General features: G+C 43.6%; 1 protein-coding gene across 2 annotated transcripts in view; it reads left to right on the forward strand.

Annotated features, from left to right (window-relative positions):
- Positions 1-19050, forward strand: part of RALYL (RALY RNA binding protein like) — a 369506-nt gene that overhangs the window by 262009 nt on the left and 88447 nt on the right. For both annotated transcript variants that reach the window (XM_025201808.1, XM_025201807.1), the window contains exon 3: positions 6310-6342. In XM_025201808.1, the coding sequence (XP_025057593.1) occupies positions 6310-6342 (33 nt within the window). The remainder of the gene's footprint in view (positions 1-6309; positions 6343-19050) is intronic.

The raw sequence follows: 19050 nt of genomic DNA on the forward strand, positions 1-19050 counted from the left end.
TCCATGTATCATATATATTTCTTGCACATATTGCTCTATACTCAGCCCTGTCCTATCAATCTGTTCTTTCCAGAAATTTGTTGAGCCTGCATCTTGAAGCAGTTGAGACTCTTTGTTTCACCCATTTTGCGTTTATGCTTTTTTTTTGGAAGACCACATAAAGCTTCACCCCTTTGATCATTAGAAACTTTTTCTGATTTCTAAATTCCAGTTTAAATGTGTTCATTGGATAATAATGGTTTTAACTCCCCAAACCTGTAAGTAACAATAGAACATTACATATCCCTTTAAAAACTCCAGCCTGTGATTTCTGTGTCTTGTATGATTCTGCAAGCAAGTTCCTCAAATCACTAAGATGTTGTTTCCTTGTTTCCATTACAAGTGTTTGCTTGTCCTAAATGAGCATTTGGGGAGCGATCAACAGGAATAATACATCTACTGTTGCAAAAATAACTGAAGACAGAGGACAAGATATGAGCAATCCTGCCTAACAAATTATTGAAGAGAAAGTTGTTGAATCCTCTTGCTGTTGCTTATCAATCAGTCCATGGGTCCACACATGGAGGATGATGCGACACAAATTAATACCTGAGGAGTTTATGCTGATTCTAAGATTATTCAGAGTGGTTCCTTAGTGGTAATTTGTCCTTGGCTACTAACTTAAATGTTAATTGATGTGCAAGGAAAGATGGTTGTAAATCTAACTCATCTGTGATTTACCATGGTTCTGCTAAAATCTGTGCTTATAAAAAGATAGGGTGCACAAGGATAAATATGTTTGGCAGGTAAGTAAGTCAACCGTATCAATTGTAAGAAAAATACCGCAATACTACAGAGCCAATCCATCAAGTCTCTGAAGTTCAGAATGTCTTTCAATTGGCAAAACTTTCTTAAACTGCCAGAATATAAAGCTGAATTAACTTGATTCCTATCAGAGAAATTAACTTCCTATGTCTTCCAGAACAAAACGTTTCCCATAAGGAAAAATGTGAGGTTATATTCTAATCATACACTACATAACAGAGCTAAGAGTCAAACATGAAGACAGATGGTTCTAGGTTGGTTTTGTACAAAAGTACACCCCACATGTCTGCAAGTGAGTTGTTTTCAGCCTTCCTTTGGCCATTTAAATGTTGACATTTGCAAAATGAGGTCTCTACTGAGACCTCATAAGAATATAAGAACGTTTCACTTCATGATGTTCTTTCTAGTGTCTTCCATGTATGTATAGCTTCATACTATACATACATGGAATAGGACTCTCCCCAGGTGTTACAGCACTCCAACTATTGCTATATATTCCATGGAATGAGCATGAAAAAGTGTTGCAAAAGCCCTTTAACCCTATTGGGCATGTCCAGATGAGTGTGCACATGCAGTATACAGCACCACAGACCTGTCTGAGGCACCATACACCACATGCGCTGCACATGCATGCATTCCCTGTACTGCTAATTTGCGGTGGGGAGGTGGTGACACCAAGAGATCCCGGTGTTAAAAAAAACCACTCCTAAAAAAAGCAGGGAGGTGCATGTGGCAGCAGCACATGCTGCCTGAAACTGGAGCCCAGTAAGCTGGAGCCATGCTCCAGCTGCCAGCTAGACTCCCTGTTCCAGGATTGCCATGGTTGCAGCTCCCAGAGGCTCCTAGGACCCCAGGTAGGGCTGCTGGGGCCAGCCCAACTGCTGCCCCCAGCCTCCCCTACCCCACATGGGGCAATGTGCTGTGCTCCAGAGTGCACAGGCATGGGGGTTCCCCAAAGGCAGGTAGCAGTGACGCACACTATCGGCGATATGTAGGGGGAGGCACGTGCCCCCCCCCCCCCCCCCAAGTGGCGTCTGCAGGCAGTTACTGCCCCCCACCACTCTTGATGCAGCCGCCTCTGGCTGTAGGCAATCCCCACTCACTGCCTGCCCCTTGCCACCACTCCCTCACCACTGACACCACTGGTGGCAGCTGCGGGTGGTCCCCACTCACCGCCATGATCCCCACCCCAAGCATGGGAGTCACCAGTCATTCATGACACACATTGTGTCACTGCTCTTTGTCCCTGGGGAAATACACATTCCAGTTTGTGGGGATGTACTACTTGAGGACCTCAAACTGACACTAAAAAACTGCAGGAAGATTTATCTGCAAACTGAGTTTGTAGCTGTTTGTACTTGCTATTTTGGAGTCATTATTCTCCGACTGTAAATCTAGCCAAGGTGACACCAACAATATAGTCAAGTTTCAAGTGCTGAGTTACCCATAGTCTTAAATTTGATTTCCAGTGTGGTTCCCCAAATCACTAGTCAATGTTCAAATGTTGGTTTCTGATTTTTGCTTGCTCTGATAACCAGTTTTGTCACACTTCAGATATGAAAATAAGAGAGCCAACAAAATTACAACATTTGAAGCTCTTTGCTTATGTGTTAGCTAGATATAACTGGACATCATCAGGAAACATATAGATTCCAAATTACCCTAGAGGACCACTTGGCTGAAAACCCGTTTGTCTTCTACACTATTTGTTTTTTCAGTGATGTATCCATATTTCCTTTATGTAGATTCATGGAAGGAGAGATGGGATGCTTTAGCAAGAAATGAAATTGATTTATGTACCTTGGGTCCGGTCCCAGATATAAAGAGGGATCTTGCCTGTAATCTTAATAGAACAATTATGTAAGAAGGTTAAAGGCTTAGCATAAACCTCATTTTCTTCCTCCTCCTCAAAGGATTTTGACAGATCACAGAGGAATTCACACAACTACAGTTCAGTTGTTATAGTATCATATGAATGGTTTTCCATAAACTTTAAAAACTTTTTGTATTTACTGCATGTCAAAGATATAGAAGAGTGAACAGAGAATCAAGTTTGTCAGCTTTGCGAATAAATCAACTAAGTGGCAGAAGAATCATAAAATGCAATGTGTTATAAAAAGCGTATCTGGGCTGTCAAGATAAAACTTCTTTCTCCAATGAGTACTGTAGGTTTGATGGGATAAGGATGTTGCAAAACAAAAAGGTTCTAATACCCTTATTCCAAAAGTTTAACAACACAGCACCATATCATTGGTTGGAACCCTATTGCCAGTATACAGCAATTATACGATGAATCGTTTCAGTGCATCATTTTGAGTTTGTAGGAAATGGTTTTCATCTCCTGTAAAATTTTACTGTCCTATATCAAATATAAGACACCTTTAAAAATGTTTGACTCTGAATCAGGCAGAGAGGAGATTTCAATGCCAATCTATTTTGCCTTAGGTAAATACTTGTAACCATGAGGTCATTTACTAACGTTTTTCTTGTGCCAAAACTAGCTTATTTTAGTGAAATTTTGACAAAGAGGCATTTTTAATGGAGAAAGATCTACTTGGAAAAAAAATCCTGAACAGCTCCAATTTCATTACTATTATTATGATATTATTTTCTCTGTTTATTAATTGCATTTTTTAGGTTTGCATATATATTTAAGAAAGTTCAGTTATGTTGTAATAGTTTTTCTCTTGGAGGAACATTTCTATTTCTTCCACCAACATTTCTTTTAATGAGGTGTCCCATTTAAGTATATAAGAATGCTACAGAACATTGGAGAATTTTCGATGCTATGATATATTAATACATATAGATGAATGCCTTCGATAAAGGAGACAGAACATACTGGTGTACACTGAATTTCCAATTTAAATAAAAAGCCAATAGATAATTGTACACCTTATTGCCTATGATATTTGAAACAATTTGGAGTAATGCAGTAAATTATCTAAAACCATTTAGTCAAATATACTGGAGAGGGGTCAAACATAGGGCAGAACTATTTAAAGCAAATTGAATTCCATCTTGAGAATGGATTTCAAATAGATTTTTAATTGCACTATTTTGTCTACAGGGCATTAAACTATGTTTCCTTTGCATATTACACCCTCCAGACTATGTCCTTCATTCCAATACTGACATCACAGGTCTGTCCTCTTTACAATTATAGAGCAAAAGCTTTGTACAAAAATGCATCCATGCTCTCAGTTCTCGCTTATCTGTTTTGTTAAGAAAAAAATACTAGGGGCCAAACCCTAAGACACTTTCTCAGACCCAGGCTTCCCCCTCACTTGGAAAAGTGCACAGGAGACATAGGGCAGAGGGGGATTCCATGAGATCACCAGAGCTTTGTACTGATGGTCGTGCTCACAATAGGAACAGGACTTACCCACAAAAACAAGAGATTCTGTAGAAGGCTGCACACTCACATAATGGGTTCCAGTCATGTTGCTTCCTGTCCATGTGGCTCCAAAAGAAGTATCACACTACGGACTATCTTGGAAGTTCTTCAGTAAGGGTATTCCAATCTTAGGTTACAGTTTTTTTCGAGGGGAGGGGAGTATGGTATATATCAGCACATGAATGCAGAATCATCTACTACCTGCCACGTCCCTCCTCATTGGTCCTGAACCCACACAGGATCAAATCCTATATAGACAGCTGATCCTATACTTCTGTGCTGGAGAGGAGATAAAAGTGTACAGATAATATATTTTGGGTCCTTTTTGGCCTTTCTTTACTCATTACTAAATGAATAAAAACCACAGAAAAACTCACAATTCAATCCTAGTAAACTAAATGTAAAAAATATCTCAATCCAAGAATCCAGATGAAGGCAGACACATATGTGTTTCTACCAGTAATTTTAGAAACCTCTTTTTGAGATATAAATGTTTTGCAAAAAATTGACAAGTATTATTTAAAGTGAACCTGTTGAACTTGAAAGTACTGGCCTTCAGAATGTGCAGTAATAAATACATCTTTCAAAACACTCTTTTGGCTGGCTGGTAATAACCATTTAAACTAAATCTCATTTTTATTTTGATGAAAAAGTTGCTGTATGTATACTGTATTTTAAACTGTTATTGTTACCTATCTGGATTTTTGTGATGTACCTATATTATATTTCCTTTCATGCTTCTTCAGAGTAACTAGGTGTTGCTGTGTGTGCAGTTTTTGGGTGTTGTTAAAATGAAGACGTTCGTTTCCAGAACTATCAATACATGCTGCCTTTCTCTAAGATTACTTTATTTTTATAGAGACAATGTCAAATGTTTTTCATCTCTGATTTTATAATACCATTACAAGTGAAAATTCACCTCTGCAGAGTGTCAGCCCAGAGCCTGTGTATCACTTAGATTTTGCTTAACCCCTCCAAGTAAGTCAGTAAGAGCTTTCACTCACAATCTAGTAGTCTTCACGGACAGTTAGTTAATAGTATGAGGGTGCATCTATACATGCAATTAATGCAAAGCAATAAACTCTGGAGCAGTTTGACCTGGACTAAGTACTCCTGGGCACAACATCTACACATGAGCCTGGGACAGCAGCAATTTGAACCAGGGCAGAGCAGGCCCAGATTGGCAGGGGGCGCAGGTTCTGGGTGGCTGTGTTGGGTGGCGGAGGGGCTAGCTGGGGCATGAGGGCACTGAAATGTGGAACTGCGTGTGTGGACAGCAGGCATGAGTTTGGCCTCCTGCTGGCTGGGCACATTTTACCCCCATGGTCAATGTCTACACAGGTGTTTAATCACAGTAAATTACCCTGGCATAAGATAGTACTATCCCAACCATACTATCTTAAAGTCGAGTTAATTTCTTTACTGTGGCCTAATACCAGTGCACATGTGGACTGTAATGCTTTACTCTGCTACGAATTAGTCTGCTCTGCAGTAAAGTGCACATGTAGATGCACCCAGGATATATCATAGCATTATCATGGCATGTCTACCTGAAGTGCCTGAGCTAAAAAGGTGATAACTTTCTGCAAAGAGCTGTGTGGATGAACAGAAAAGCAGGGTGATAGCATGGAAGGCTTCAAATCAGGAAAGAAAGGTACTTCAGTATATGTCTAACTTTAAGCATAAAGCTTAGAAAATGCTTACAGAGTAAAGTGTCTTCCTGAAGCAGGGCCTGGGAAGGCATGGGTGGAACAACCCAGCAGGCAACATTGGGATGGGGGAGGCCTGGGAGAGGGGATATGGAGTATGAAAGGAATGAAAATGTTTCTGTTGCATTTCCTGTCCACAGTCTTCCCAAGCTGTAACATTTACAGGTCAATTTACAGGTCAATTTAGTTTTGATCAAGCCCTAATTTTGCTGCTTCTTTAAAAATAAAATCCAGGGAGTATTGGATTAGACCCATAATATGCTACTGTTGTTTCCAAATTGTGCCTTGTTTACCAAATCAAATGCAATAAATTCACTCAACCCTTTTAAGTCCATTGTTTAAATGTGATAGATACAATACGCGTATACATTTTTTAAACATTTGTTATTTACTTAACAGACTTGAATCAAAGGAGCCTTTCCTGTCCGTTGGGTGAGTACTTGTGCATGTATGTGTGTAAATATATTTAACTATTATGCAATATGCATTGACCTCATAAGATCTCACTGAACATAAAAGTTCTCTTATGCAAATAGTAGTTCATTTATACTATACTTGGTAAGAATAGATATTAATTAATACATGATAGTGATCATTGATTCTCCTCCTTCCAAACTCCAACAAAAATGTTTTGCCTTTATTGATTAACTGAAATGGATGGAGAGGGAAATTTATATACAGATTAAATATTGTATGCTCTTGTTTTGAGTTGGTTATTTCATTCATATAATAACAATTCCAAACTACCAAATATTAACTGTACTAATTTAGTATGAATTTCTATGTGATGGTTATTACTGTTTTGAATACAATAAATAATTGCTCTTTTAAAAAATACTAGTTAAAATTATTGGATAACAGAAAAAATATTTCACTTGTTCTTTTCATTCTAATAAAATATAAAAATTAGTTCTTTCCAAAATTAGTTATGAACTGTGTTTATATTGGTATGTGTTTTAATAGTTGCTTATAAACTTGTAAATTCTTAAAAATGTTAATATTCTGTATGTTAATTCAAGTAATTAATGTTGTTGTTTTAAAGTATCATTTTTAAGTCCTGTATATTCTGGAAAACCATTTGGAAAATGCACTTGTTTTTATATTATTAAAATAAGTCATAAGGATGCATTCTGTTATTATGGTTCTTAGTTGCAAAAGCACTTTTTTTGTTCTCTCGTCTCTGTTTAACTCGCCTAGGACCTGGAGAGAGAACGCATTTTCATTGGTGTAACACACATGGTTTTGTAGATAGGTTTAAATTAAACCAAGATTTAGAGCAGACAGAAAAGCAGCTCACCTGGATAGTTGTTCACAGCGGGCACTATTGAGTATCTCACCTTATGTTGTGGGAGACCATTTGCCTTAAGCCAGTGGCTATCCTCAGTTATTTGGCAAACCCATAACATCCATGCTGATGTAATTTATACTGGTGCAGTTTTGCCTTTGCTTTTTACTGCGGGATTTCTATATTAGATTCAGGTTAATTAAACCAGTGTGTAGGGCTATATGTCATCTTTCTACTCCTTTTTTATGATGTGTAAAGGCTGATTAAACCAATCTAAATGTTTCCAAGTTTTGAAGCTATTCTTGCTTACTTTCATTTCTTTCCTTCTTCACTTCATTTTTGTTGATACTCTTTATTCATTTCTTTCTTGATGTCTCTTCATTCTCTTACACTTTCCCAGTTCTCGAGGTCATAGGATTATATACTGCTTAGAGCAAGAGCTCTTATTGCAGAATGACCAAGAACTAGTTTAAGCACTTAGCTAGAATAACTTCCAAACCAAGCCATAAGCTCACAGATTGAGGAAATGTTGCCCAATCTGAATCAGATACATATATATTCTTTTTTTTTTTAAATGGAAAAAAAAACCCCAAGGGAAATGCTTCCATTTTGGTGCCAATATATATTTTTTTTAAATAACCATTTCTGTCCATTGATAACTAAATTCTTATGATGAAACAAGACTGTTGCATGAGCACACTTGCACGTGCCAAGATATGCAGACTTGAGCTTAATGTGCCTGTACTTTCTGTAGGGTAAAGTAACTAAGGTAAGTTTTGTCTATAGCCTGAATCCTTGCTTGTGGTTTTCTATGTTTGATTTTATTCTTATTATTTTGAGGTGCTTGAAAATGAATAAAATCCACTTTTAATTTTGAGGTTGATCTTGCTTTTGTAGATTTTGAAATAAGTCAATTGGTTGTTTCAACCATTTCACTGTGAGGCTTGTGGTATTCGGTGTTTTTCTTAAAATCCTGTCCCCTGGAATCAAACGATTACATAAGAATCTCAACTTTTTTTTTTTCTTTCAATCTAGCTACTGTGCAGACGATGCCAAAACATCACCCACCCGATGCACTATACAAGTCCAGAACCAGACACCAAATAAAAACACTCAACAATCATTTTTTTTAAAATCTTAGGATTTTAGCTAATGTCATGATTTTGGTGCCTGTAACTTCCTTGCCTATAACTGCTCCCTACCCTCTAATCATGAGAATGGAACAGACTGGTAGAGTCATAGGCCGGAATGTTATGCCGCAAGCACTAACTGTAGCAAAGGGACATTCTTCTTAGAGCTTAGTCAGGAATTTAAGCACCTAAGGCACTTCTACATGCGCTCCAGAGGTGCTTTAGTTCAAGTGCCCCTGCTTCCAGTTTTTAACGTGGAGATGCTGATGCACAAGGCTCCGGAGGCTGCTGGAGTGCAGTAATTACCACACTCCAGCAGACTCGATTAATCAGTCTGACCAGATTAATCGAGTCTGCTCCAACCCACTGTGCAGCCTCCGCGCTCATGTACAGGCACCCCTAGGCCCAAACCGATTTTGGTTTTAATGTGCTCCCCTGCTGAGAGCTCTGTCCCGGGGACTTTGCTCCCCTGCTGGCAGCTCTATCCTGAGTCTCCACCCAAAATGACAGTCGAACCCAAGCGCCTCTGAAAATACAGTTAATGCTTGTAGTTGAACCGCAGATTCAGTCTTAATTAGAATAGCACATGTGCTCCCCTGTAATGTTCCTTTCTTAGAGTAGGTCAAAGCAGCTATCAAATTGCTTTCAGTTGCTTACAGATGACTTGGTTCTGCAGGTCAGCTTTTCATTTATCTCTGCTCTGCATTGGAGATTTTCTTCTATGCTTTCATTTTAGTGCTTGTAGATGCTAATTATGCCTTTTCTTTTCATTGCAGTATCTAAGCTAATGACTACGTGGTGTTTTTTGATTGCCTTCCTTTTGGAGATAATGCAAAGGGATTAAGTATTGCAACCTAAATGCTCTAGCCTACATTAGGACGTGTCACCTGAGTCCAGCGAAGAAAAATCCAAGGGCTGTGGACTCCAGGCTGAGGGAGCTCTCCAGAGTAAACCTGTACACTCATACAGTATTTCTCATGTTTCCAAAGCTGGCCAGCTTCATGGGCCAAGATAGAGGGGAATGGAATCCATTTTCTACTTGTCATCTCACTGTCTTCTTGAAGCAGTCTGTACCCCTGGAGCAAAAAATGGGAGAAATCCCTACATTTGCTGAGAAAAGAGAGGTAGATGAGTTGATCTGAAGTTCAGGGACCTTAGAGACTAACTGGTTCAGAGACGCATAAACATTTGTAGATGACAGCCTACTTCATCTGACAAAGTAGGCTGTTGGGTGCCTACTACATTAAAAACGTATGCATCTCCAAACAGTTAGTCTCTAAAGTGCCATGCTGTCCTGCCTTCTTCCTGAGCAAAGGATCTGTGACTATTGGTGAGTTGTGACATAGCTTGACCCTGAATACAGTCAGATGCACCTTTGAGATGCACTCAAGTGGTGTTCTCATACCTTCAGGGATGCCCATCAGCCCCAAATGCCTCTCTGCCCTCTGCTGCTTGACCACTGAGAACAGATTAAGATACTCCATGGGTACTTCTCTGACCTACGGCATCTCAGCTTTACCCACCTAACCCAAGTTTTGTCAGCTCTTAACACAGGGGATTTTGCCAGCTAGAAGTATCACACCCTTATCCAGTTGTGCACTCAGAAATTGTAAATACTAGGGCTGTGTGAGTCTTCAGATCCCGCTTCAGATCCGGACTGGCTTTGGATGCCAAAGCAGCACTTCTGGGTCGAAGCCCAGAAGCGGGGGAGTAGTGTAGTGTGGGATCATTTTGAGGTGGCAGATGATCCCAGGTTTGCCATCTGCCAGCACTGCCAAAGGCACGTGAGCTGTGGCAAGGACATGAGGCACTTCTCCACCATGGCCATGATGCTGCATCTGAGGAGGCACCACCCCCTTGCCCTTCTTCCTGCTGCTCAGCCTGGCACCAGTGCAAGCATGCCAAAAGGGAAGTCCCCTGCTCACTCCAAAGCCCCGTTGCCCCCAAAGCAGAGGCAGGCCACCCTGTACCAGTGGGGGAAAGGTGGACAGAAAGCGGGGCGCGTTCCCAAGGTGCGTGAGATCACCCAGAGCATTGTGGAGATGCTTGCTGTGGATAGCCAGCCTTCTCCCTAGTTGAGCGACCAGGGTTCAGGAGGTTTGTAACACTTCTGGCTCCATTTTACAAAGTGCCTGCATGCACCACCTTTAGCAGGGTGGTGGTGCCCTCCCTGTAACAGGCATCCATGGAGTACTTGAGGGAGGAGCTGTGCAAGGCAGGGCGGCAGGTAGCCTTGAACTTCACCTCTGACATCTGGAGCAGCCAGGGTGGCAAACACGCCTACCTCTCCCTCATGGGGCACTGGTGTGATCAGTCAGGCTGTTGGTGGGCTCTACTGCAAGCCAAGGTGCTGGATGAGTCCCACGCTGCAAGGGAGATCATGGGGGCCATGAACCGCATGGTGCAGGGGTGGCTCATTGGGCAGGCCGACATCACCCATGGGTTCATGGGCACCGACAACAGGGCCAATATGGTGAAGGCTGCCCGTGATGCATCCGCTATGTGGCACACAGGCTTCACCTAATAGTGAGGGATGCCTTGGAGGGGGACAGGGCTGCCAGTGATGGCACCGTCACCAGTACTGCTACAAGCAAGCCAGCTGATTTCAAAATGCAGGAAGGTGGCAGGCTACTTCCACTGCAGCAGCAAGGGGGGCAAGATGCTGCAGAAGAAACAGGCAAAGCTGAGCATCCCACAGCACAGAATCATACAGGATGTGGAGACTCAGTGGAACTCCACATACCTGATGCTCGAGGGGCTGATGGAGCAACAGAAGGCCATCCATGAGATGGCTTTGCTTGGGGAGATAGGGGTCAGCACCACCCTGAACAGAGCTCAGTGGGGTACAATCTCCCAGATGTTGGTGGTCCTCAAGCCCTTCCTCAAGGCCACCAAGACCCTTAGCACCGGCGATGCCCTCCTTAGCCAGGCAATCCCCATAGTGAGAGAACTGGAGAACCAAATGGAGAAGTTCCAGGGGATCGATGTTCCGCTGAATCCCTTGCGGTCCAGTACGGTCCACACGACGGTGGGCAAGTGCGACCCAAGGGTGAAAGGGAACATGTGCACTGGCAGCCCCAAAACCCTTGATCACTGGACACAGGTGCTGGTGAACAAAGTCAGGGAGGCTGAAGTGCAGAGGCAAGGGGATGTGGAAGAGGGGAATCCACTTTCCCATGCCAGCACTCCCGCACCAGCCAATCTCCCCCACACCAGCCACTGCCAATGTGGGCCATGGACATAGCTTCGATGCTGGGGTCCAAATGCACCAGACCCCAGCCTTGGGCAGGTACCACCAAGCCTTTGGTGGCTACCTCTCTCACTGAGGATATGGAGGCACAGGAATGCAACCCCTTGGCCTACTGGGCAAGCCACAGCCCGATGTGGCAGGGTCTGGCCACAGTTGCCTGGCAACACCTGTCCTGTCCACCGACCAGTGTTCCAAGTGAGAGGGTGTTCAGCATTGCTGGGGATGTTGTGAAACCCCACCACTGCACCTGCTTGGATCCTGGTTTGGTGGAGCAGCTGGTGTTCCTAAAGGTGAAACTCCTGCTGCTGGGGTTCCCCAAGCTCCACCTGCAGACTGACTGAGTGACTCTCCTCACTCCATCTGCACCAATTTCCTTTTTTGAGGTTTTGAAAAGCCAAGTAATGCTACAGCTCTCAGCTAGAGGAGGCACTAACTGCATCACCAGCCAGCAGGGGAAGAACATGTACCTGCTGAGCTCATTCTCCTGCCAGGATGAACTTGGAGGTATGGGATTGATGCTATAGGGAAGGAGGTGGCCCCAGGTCCTGGGAATGACCACTAAAACTGCACCCTGCCAGGGTGGCGATCACGCCTGCCTCTCCCTTGAGGGGCACTGATGCGATCAGTCAGGCTGTCAGTGGGCTCTACTGCAAGCCGAGGTGCTGGATAAGTCCCACATGGTAAGGGAGATCATGGGGGCCATGAACCGCATGGTGCAGGGGTGGCTCATTGGGCAGGCCAAGCTCACCCGCAGGCTCAGGGTCACCGACAGTGGGGCCAGTGTGCTGAAGGCTGTCCATGATGCCAACTTTGTTGGCATCCACGTGTGGCACACAGGGTAGGGAGGCCTGGTGGGACTGCTGGTGGCGCGGCAGCCCCATAAATGCCAGGACCAATGATCCCCCGGTGAAAAGCAGGTAGGAGGTGCCATAACCTCCAGCTAACGCACACCCACACACAAAGTCCTGGCCGGGGAACGCCCGGACCTATCACGTCTTTGACAGGCCTGACACTTGCTGGTTGCAGTGCAGTTGTGAGGCTCCCATTGAGCTCAGCTTAGCTGCCTGGGATGCCAGCTTTAGGGTTTAAAATGCCTTTGTCAGGCTGAGGAAGTACCTGCAGTTGGTCCTGGATGGAAGGAATAGTAAAGAATCCAGAGGCTGGCATGCAATGCAGGCAAGAAAGCCAGTCAGTGAAAATGGAAATGGAGGCATCGGGGGGGAGGAAGGGGGAAAGGGGGATGTCGCAACGCAGGTAAAAGTGCAGAGGTGCCTGGGCTGTCAGATGTCCGCCCCTCAAGATCAGGCCTGAGAGAGTGGAGGCAGAGTATTTTTTTGGTGAGGAATGTGCCCCCACAGGTAGTTGGGTTTTGTTGTCTTTGATAGATTCTGGTGTGCAGTTTGTGGGGGTACTGGAGACAGTTGGCAGGTTTTGTGTTTTGAGCTGTAGGAAGTTGGCTTCAGTTCTGGCGATGAGGTTAGGTGCTTGTTTGAATGTACAAACCACTTTTCAGAGCTGGGCCTGAAAAAAAAAGATACATTTTTTTTAAGTACTTCTTTTTTTTCATAATACAGACATAGACATAAAAACACAAAATAAGCCATCACACACCATGAATAACATCATATGTCCAACACAACACCTTTACTTCTTGCTGTCAATTCCTTTATAAAACGATAGGCTCTGTAACAGTTCCATATGGGTACCTTTGATGCTGCTGCTGATGCTACTGGTGTTGAGCCAGCTAAGTTATTGTACCTGTTGTCACGTAAAGCAGAGGACCGGGCATGAGGCTGTATAGGAGGAGGAGGCCTCATTGGGCACACTGCTGTGTTGTACAGAGGCCCCTGCACCAGGAAGGGCGCACCTTAACACACACAGTGTCACCCACCCACATCAAGAGTTTTGCCTGTCAGCAGCTTGCGGTGCAGGGCCCCAAACAACAGACTCTCCCAGCGAGACACACACAGCTTGCAGGCTTTGTGGCCTGGCAGGACCCAGCACTCACTCAGGCCTGCTCTAGGACACATACTCACAGCTAGCAGGCTTTGTGGCCTCAGAGCTACTATCCCTGCAGTTTTGACCCCCCATGTGTTGTAACACATAGACGTGACAGGAGTTTTGCCTGTCAGCAGCTTGGGGTGCAGTTCCCCCCAACCTCTGCACTGATCTTCTTGAAACTTGGCAGGCTTTGTGGCCTCAGCAAGAGCTACCACCCCTGCAGTTTTAACCCCCCGGTGTTATAACACACTCCCCTGTGACAGGAGTTTTGCTTTCAAGAATTTGGGGTACAGTTCCCCCCAAATCCCTTCACTGGCAGGCTTCATGCTATTGGCAGAGGCTAGCACCCCTGCAAGTTTCATCCAAATCATACAAAAAACAACAAAGTTATAGATCTTCCATTGATTCCCCATTATACCCTATGGCCAGATCTCTGAGGCGGCTCCAAAGCATTGGAGCCGCTTCGGCCGGATTGAGGCGGAAACCCAGTCCAGAGCTCCGGATCGGATCGTGGATCCAAAGCCGGATCGGATCACTGCCGACTCACACAGCCCTAGTAGATACCCCCTTCCATAGAAGAGGACTTCTTGTTATGGTCAGATGCTCTGAAATCACACTTACTACTGACAATAGTAATTTATAAAAGATAAAAAGGTTTATTATAAAAACAAGATGAAACATAAGAAATCAGTAATCATATGGTGCAATACAGAATGAGATACAAGAATAAGCAAACACATGAAAATATCAAAATGATGATTTTATGTCACCCCTTCATTTTAGCCTGAAGAATGCAGGACTAAGAACTCAGTTTGCACTTGTCAGCTCAACAGATTAGAGAGCACCTGCTGCCTCTGACCTTCCTGCCAGGGGCTCCTGCAGCTTCTCCTGTCAGCCAGAATACTCAACCCACTGGCTGAGGGCCTAAAGACATTTCCTATGCCTGGTAAAACTAAAGACCTGCACTTGCTCTCATGGCAAGGTTTAAGTATGGTTTCTTATCTGGTCATTTACAAACATTAAGGATAGGATACTTGAAGAGCCCATACTATACATATAACTTCCTGCCTTCAAGGATGTCTATTTACCAAACCAGAAATCTTCTCTGATCTAATTATGACCAGGAAAATATTTACATCCTTTCAGATATAAAGATTACTAATCTAATATCCTAAAGATCATAGTCTCTCACTAGCTGTGGGAAATGGCCTTCCCTGAATAGCCAGGTGTCATTCTTGTTACAGGTCTTTCCTTTTAAATTCACCAGTGTCTGTAAGGGCCTGGCTCATGTGCCTCAGACTTAGACCATATCCACAAGGGTCTGTTTGACTGACTATTAAAAAAAAAAAATCATGTCATATGCTGATTCTAGGTGATTACCTCTTTCAGCCATTCTCCCAAATGCAAAACTCATTGTTTAAATAGTAACACCTAAAAAACATTGTCATGTTATGTAATCATGGCCCTACTCTAGTGTATAAGAAATACATTTATATCAAATACCACAGTGCATATAAACATAAGGATGATAAGGTTAAATATAGCTCCATACCACCTACATGTAGAGACCATAACACACCATATCAGTAAATTAATTTAACAAAGCATGCATGACATACCACAAACACCTCAAAATATTGTGGGTTTGTGACATAGCACTCATGTAGGGGATGTGAAAGAATTCATGCATTTTCACAAGAGAAGGATTTCATGCACTTTCTTTTCCCCTCCCTTTCTGTATTAGAAGTAGAAACCCCCATGTAGGGGTCTGACTGGCAAGGTGCCTGGTAGCGCTGTGCAAAGCTTTGGTCGCTGATTTGATTTGGTGAATTCAGCGACTGGTGCCTCCTGGATCTAGGGGAGCACCCAAGGTCCCTGGCAGCAGGTTGCCGAGCCAGGGTGGTGGTCCCCCCCCCACACACGCTCCGCGGCAGACCCAGAAGTGGACTGGAAGTACTTCCAGTCCACTTCCGGGTCTACCACCGAGAGCATGGGGGGCCTCCCCATGCTCCTGTGGGATGCTCCATCTGCCCCAGCATCACAACATTCACGAGCCATGCCTGGTATCTTGAGGTATGTGGAAAAAAAAACTTTTAAAGAGGTGTCTATGGCCGAATCACCAGTTCTCTGAAGCAGCATCAAATCTTCAGATTTGGATTTGGCCAAATCGAATCGGGACAGTGATCTTAATCAATTAATCGAATCATTGTCCCCTGAATTAGGCCAAATCTGAATCCAAATCCAAATCTGAATCGAATACAGCCCGCTTTTGCCAAGCTTTAGTGCCTGGCCCCATGTGTTGTCTGGGAAGGGGTATTAGTGCCGCTGCCTGGCTCCCACAGGGCTGAGCCCATGTGCGATGGGTTCCACTGGACTCTGCGTCAGGTCTGTGGGGTACATCATGATGAGGTGCAGAGGGAAGGCCTGGGGACACGAGTGCCCCAGTGCCGGGGCTGATGCTGGGACACAGACCCCTTCCTCCCCCACTCCCATGCCAAACCGTGACTCTCAGATGACCAGAGGGAAGAAATGGAGGGTTGAAAACAGGGGTTTCACCACCTCAGGCCAGTGAGGCCAGTCTGGTGCTCAGGAAGAGGGGGTGATCTCTGCCTAGGCAAGAGCACCATCCTAGGAGGGGGGCGTGAATGGGGTGCTGCAACGCTCCACGGGATGCCAGCAGAATGCGGCCTACCTTGACTTAAATGGAATCTATCAGGCAGAGATGTTCAACACAGCGTCCTAACACATAGCACTGTAGTCTGATACCACATCCATCCAGGGTTACCTTAGAGCAGGCTCTGCCATTTTTTATGTGCTTTATGTGCTGTGACCATCTTTTCAGTTACAGCTGTAGAGTGCTTTCTGCATGCTTGCCACACAATAAGTGTAACGTCTGTACCTATCCTGTATTTACAAGAACATCTGAGTGGCTGTTGAGGGTTTATGCTAGACTGAAAGCTTGAGGAAGGTAGGGTACGTATCATTGTTGGTATCAGTTGGCGGTGGAAACTAGAACCTCACAGTACTCTCGGAGTACTCAGCGTGCCGTCTACAATGTTCTAGGCAATGTGAAGAAAACAGCCAGGAATGCAAGAAACTTTTCCCCTCACTTGTTACTTCCATGCTTTTCACATTTGGCATTCTTAGTTGTGTTCTAATAGCACCTGACCGGTCTGCATAGAGAATATTTGTGCTGGTTTCTTTTCTATTTTCCTGAGTTAGAATCAGAAAAAAAGCTGGACAGATAGTGAGAGGAGAGTCCGTAGCCCTGAAGAGTTTGCCAGCTTTGGCTATAATTCTGCAGATGTTGATGTGGTTCAGGGTTAAGTGTTTTACATACTGAAGGCATTCATTTGAAGTGAATGGGACTGCTCACAGTGCACAGATGCTACACATGCAAAAGCTTATCTAGGATTGAAAACACAGACTGAGAGAAGAGAGACTGGATTTTTCAAGGACTCAAAGAGGTCAGATGATGATACGCATATGCCTTGTTGGTCCATCCCCCACTGCAAGCCAAGCAACATGGACTGTGCAGAGGAGAGGAAAGCATTCAAATCTGTATAATTCTTAAATAATATCAGTTTTATAGTTTGAATGCTTTCCCCCCCCCAATAAATACATGCCAGGTCATCTCCTTACTAATATTAAAAGATTCTCTTTGTTCTCTTTGCATTATTAGGGGAAGGATTTTGTACAAAATTTTCAAAGATCAGATTTAAAGTATTGGAAACCTTTTCTGATCATATATTGTAAGGCCAGAAGGGACCCTGGTAGCTATCTAGGTAGCCTTCTGTATAAAACATGCCAAAGGATCTCCTCAAATATATTCCTCTTTGCACTAGAACATCTCTTTAGAATACAATTCCATCTTGATTAAAAAATAACCAGGGATGAATAATCCATTGCAACTCTTGGTAATAGTCCTCACAATTAAAAAAATAAAATTGCATTAGTTATTGCCAATTACTGACATGTCACATTTGAGTTCTCTTTTGACATGACATGAAATTGGAGTGAGAAACTGAGCTGATTTTCTTCTTTTTCTCTTTTTTTTTAAATGGGTTCAGATAGTGAAAACTTAGAATTCATGCACTGCCAGCTGTACAGAACAGGTTTACTACTTGATAAGCAGGTGCTAGCTCTTCACAGTGATTGGCTTTGAAAATCCATTTGCTTTATACATCTGGTTGTCAGCTGAGATTCAATCTATTTCTCCTCCCTTTGTGTAGCTGCTTGGAAAAAAAAAATCAAATCCAGACTGCTGACTTTACCATTCTTTTTTAAGTTTAGCCATTTACTATTAACTTTACAAATTCAGTAGTGGGAGGGGTGAAAGGAAATAGAATGTGAAGTGAGTTAATGGTACAGGTTTATTACACAGTGAAGAGTTGTCACCCTAAAAAAAATAAAATAAAAAATGCAAGCAAAATTGGCACTAATTGACACATTTTTGACAACCTCAGAAGAGATATGATGGGAATGAGCTATCTTCTCTTCACTTAAATCCTGATTCACAAAAATCACAGTGAGTGCTATTCTGAAAAGTGATGTTTTCCTTAGTTGTAGGGTAGGATATTGGTAGTCATCCCACCAATAATCCATGACCTCTAGAACCAGTTGAAGGACAATTGGTATGATGAGCTAATGAGACTAGTAGTTCTGGAGGCTGCAGATACAAGTCAGTCAGTGTATGTAAGTATTAGGGAAAAATTCATACTGCAAAAAAACAAATTGAAGACTAATCCCTTCCATAAAGCTATACTCTCTCATAATTGTAGTTCCTTGAAGTACACCCTGCGTAAATAATGACCTTCATCCTTGCTACTGGCTAGGCTACTTCTCTTTGTGTAATGCAAAATATTTGTGCTTCATATGGTATGCAAAGTTTGGGCTGAAATACATACCCAGTAGGCACATCTATATGTGCTATTAATGCACAATGTAACAGGAGGGACGGCAGGGTCGCTGTGCTATCCCCTGTCGCCTCCTCTACTGTGCCAAGTTTCTGACTTGCACCCTCCTATTCTCGCCCGCCACAACTTTGATGAGTTGAGTTTTTATAGGGAGGCTGCCTCTCTTCCACTTGGTCACAGTGCTCCTGCTCCAGGTGTTCTGTGTATCTAAACCTTGTGGGCCTTCTCTGTAATGCTGCCTCTCTCACTGGGGCTTCTCAGTAATGCTGCCCCTCTCCTGGGGCCTTCTCCCTCACTGGGGCCTTCTCCGTAGTGCTGCCCCTTTCCCAGGGCTCTCCACACCCACACTGGGGCTGGGGTCCTCACTCTGCCATGAGTCCCCTATGAGGCCTCCTCCATCCCCTTATAGCCTCACCCAGACCACCAGTGATAAACAAACAGCAACATAAACACAAGCCCCTGGGCTACAAAGCAAACATAAGCCTCCAGCCAAACTGCGCTCAGGCCTACCAGGGTTCTCTGTCACCCTGTGGTGACCAACGCTGCTCTGGCATCCCA

The sequence above is a fragment of the Alligator sinensis genome, unplaced genomic scaffold (genome assembly GCF_000455745.1).
Source record: "Alligator sinensis unplaced genomic scaffold, ASM45574v1 scaffold340_1, whole genome shotgun sequence".
In the NCBI taxonomy this organism is placed as follows: Eukaryota; Metazoa; Chordata; order Crocodylia; family Alligatoridae; genus Alligator; species Alligator sinensis.